At 38.5% G+C, this 2,202-nt stretch overlaps 1 protein-coding gene across 1 annotated transcript in view; it reads right to left on the reverse strand.

Moving 5' to 3' along the window:
- Positions 1 to 539, reverse strand: part of LOC139142295 (kelch-like protein 3) — a 10,317-nt gene extending 9,778 nt beyond the window's left edge. Inside the window, exon 1 of the mRNA XM_070712186.1 lies at positions 1 to 539. This exon is cut by the window's left edge and continues 302 nt beyond it. Within this exon, the coding sequence (XP_070568287.1) occupies positions 1 to 536 (536 nt within the window). The 5' untranslated portion in view covers positions 537 to 539.
- Positions 540 to 2,202: the final 1,663 nt, after the last annotated feature.

Raw genomic sequence — 2,202 nt, forward strand, 5'->3', positions numbered from 1 at the left:
GATAGAATCTTCCTGAACTCTTTTGTCTTAGATAGCTTTCCAAAATGTGACGCCATACTCTTGGCGATGTTGGCCTGCTCCTTTTTCAAAGAATCATAGTTGCACACGAACTGATCGATGATCAAAAGCTGACCAAGGCAATCAGTTTCGTTTTCTACCTGTTTGACCAGAAATTGTCCACAACGGGTTATTCCTTCCAGCATCTGTAGATAATCTGCCGCCCTGCAAACGTCAAGAACGTTGTAGCGCGAAAGATTCAGTTTGGCTGTGTAAACAAAGTCGAGCAGGATTCTGAAAGCGTCCGTTGTCAAACCATCATATGCGAGTGAAACAACGTCACAACCTTCAGCACTTGATTCTTTCATCTGTCCGCAGAACATCTTGTAAAAGTAGTCGCTACAGCCGGCCAGCATAACTCTGTGCAGCTTGTACTGCACTGAATTGACCTCGACCGTCACGTCGCTTAGTTCCTGTCGAGCGTAAATGCCGGGTAAGTTGTAGAGAGTTCGACCGCCGTCCGTTGTCGAAGCAGCCATTTTTGACTCGCCTTAAAAGGGTTAACCATTAACCATTCTCGGAACTAGTCTGATCCTTTGCTCGATAGCGCTGGCTGCGCTGCTCACGAAAATAGGGTCAGATACCAGGTACAAGTATGGCCTTTTGTAAGCATGGCTATCATTGGTCAATAGTACGAGCGCAGTGACTGCATTGAATTTATTCCCAACTTGGAGCTACCTTCGAATTTAGATTTCTTTTGCCCATGGAGTAATATTTACCTCCATGGTTTCCCGAACCAAGAATCCTATGGCTGCTATGTAGACATTGATTGAAAAAGATAAAGCAGTTATTTTCTTAGTCACTTCCATACATGCAAAAACGGGATAGTCTGTCATGTCTGAAAAAACCCGTCACAGCTCAAGTTAGCAGTCTGAACATGGCACTATTTCAGCAGTTCATTATGTTCTAGAATTCGTATGTAACAGACTCAATTTTCTATTATCCCATAGAGGCAGCCATATAGGGTATTATATGCAAGATTCGTGTCCCTGAAATGTGAGCGTTGCAAACTTGCTTTTTGTATGGAATGGAATGAAATCATTATACACAACTAGTATGCGTTGTGCGCTAAACCTTTCAATAATTTTGAGATCTCTGAGTCAATTTAAAATTTCTCGAAATTTCCTTGGATCAGTCTTATACCTACAAAACGTAATATGTGTAAAATTCCCAGAGAAGAGAAATCTAGATCTCTTTCCGTGAAGGGGTATACTCCAATTGAGAGGTGTAAGTCAAGCGTATGTGCCGTGTGTCCGAACTGGTAACTTTTTTCGCGGAAAAAGGCAATTTGACTAAACATGGGTGGACTTTATTATTACATTCGGTAAAACGTATAGATAGTGTGAGAAATGTCCTCATGCTTTAGCAAATCCTTCACATACGATAGAATAACAGAGAGTGAGTCAATTGTTATAGGGTATACATTGACAGATATGTCTTCAACTTGCGCCGCACACCCCTGCAGGCATATATAAAATCCAAGGGTGGGCTTACAGACACTTGTAAGTATTTTCAGTCTGGTCAGATGCATTTGCACGATCTCTTGAGTTTTCTTTTTTTCTTTTTTTTTTTTGAAAAAGATAAAATTTATTTCCACATCAAACAAATCTACATAACTGTGAATGAATTAAAATTACAATGCGTCTTGTCTGAAGACAAAAATACCCCAAATAATTAGCTGTTTAATTGCAAAGATCATCATATGAATGCATTCAGGATGCATTCTTCTCCTTCAAGTCTTACAAGGCTTGAAAACTTTGTCGTAAAATCCTCAGTTTTGTTCATCATCTTATAAGTGAAATATAATGTATTCATCCATGAGGAGAGATAACATTTCAATTGCATGACATAGGATTGAAGGGAAACTTTAATCCCATCAAGAGTAACCGAGTTTCGAATATTCCAAACTGTATATTTTACAAAGGAAGTAATACAGTAAATAATGTCAGATGTTGCATTATTATCATTTTCGATTCCTGCAATTGCTAATCTTTTGATATTGATATTATTATCAAAGTTGTGTTTTCTGACAAAGAAACAAATACATTTCTGCCAGATTTCTTTAACATATTTACACTCAAATAAGATGTGTTCCAGTGTTTCTTCTTGGCCACAAATATGACATTTCCCATCACTTAAATTGAA

The sequence above is a fragment of the Ptychodera flava genome, chromosome 10, assembly GCF_041260155.1.
Source record: "Ptychodera flava strain L36383 chromosome 10, AS_Pfla_20210202, whole genome shotgun sequence".
Lineage (NCBI taxonomy): Eukaryota > Metazoa > Hemichordata > Enteropneusta > Ptychoderidae > Ptychodera > Ptychodera flava.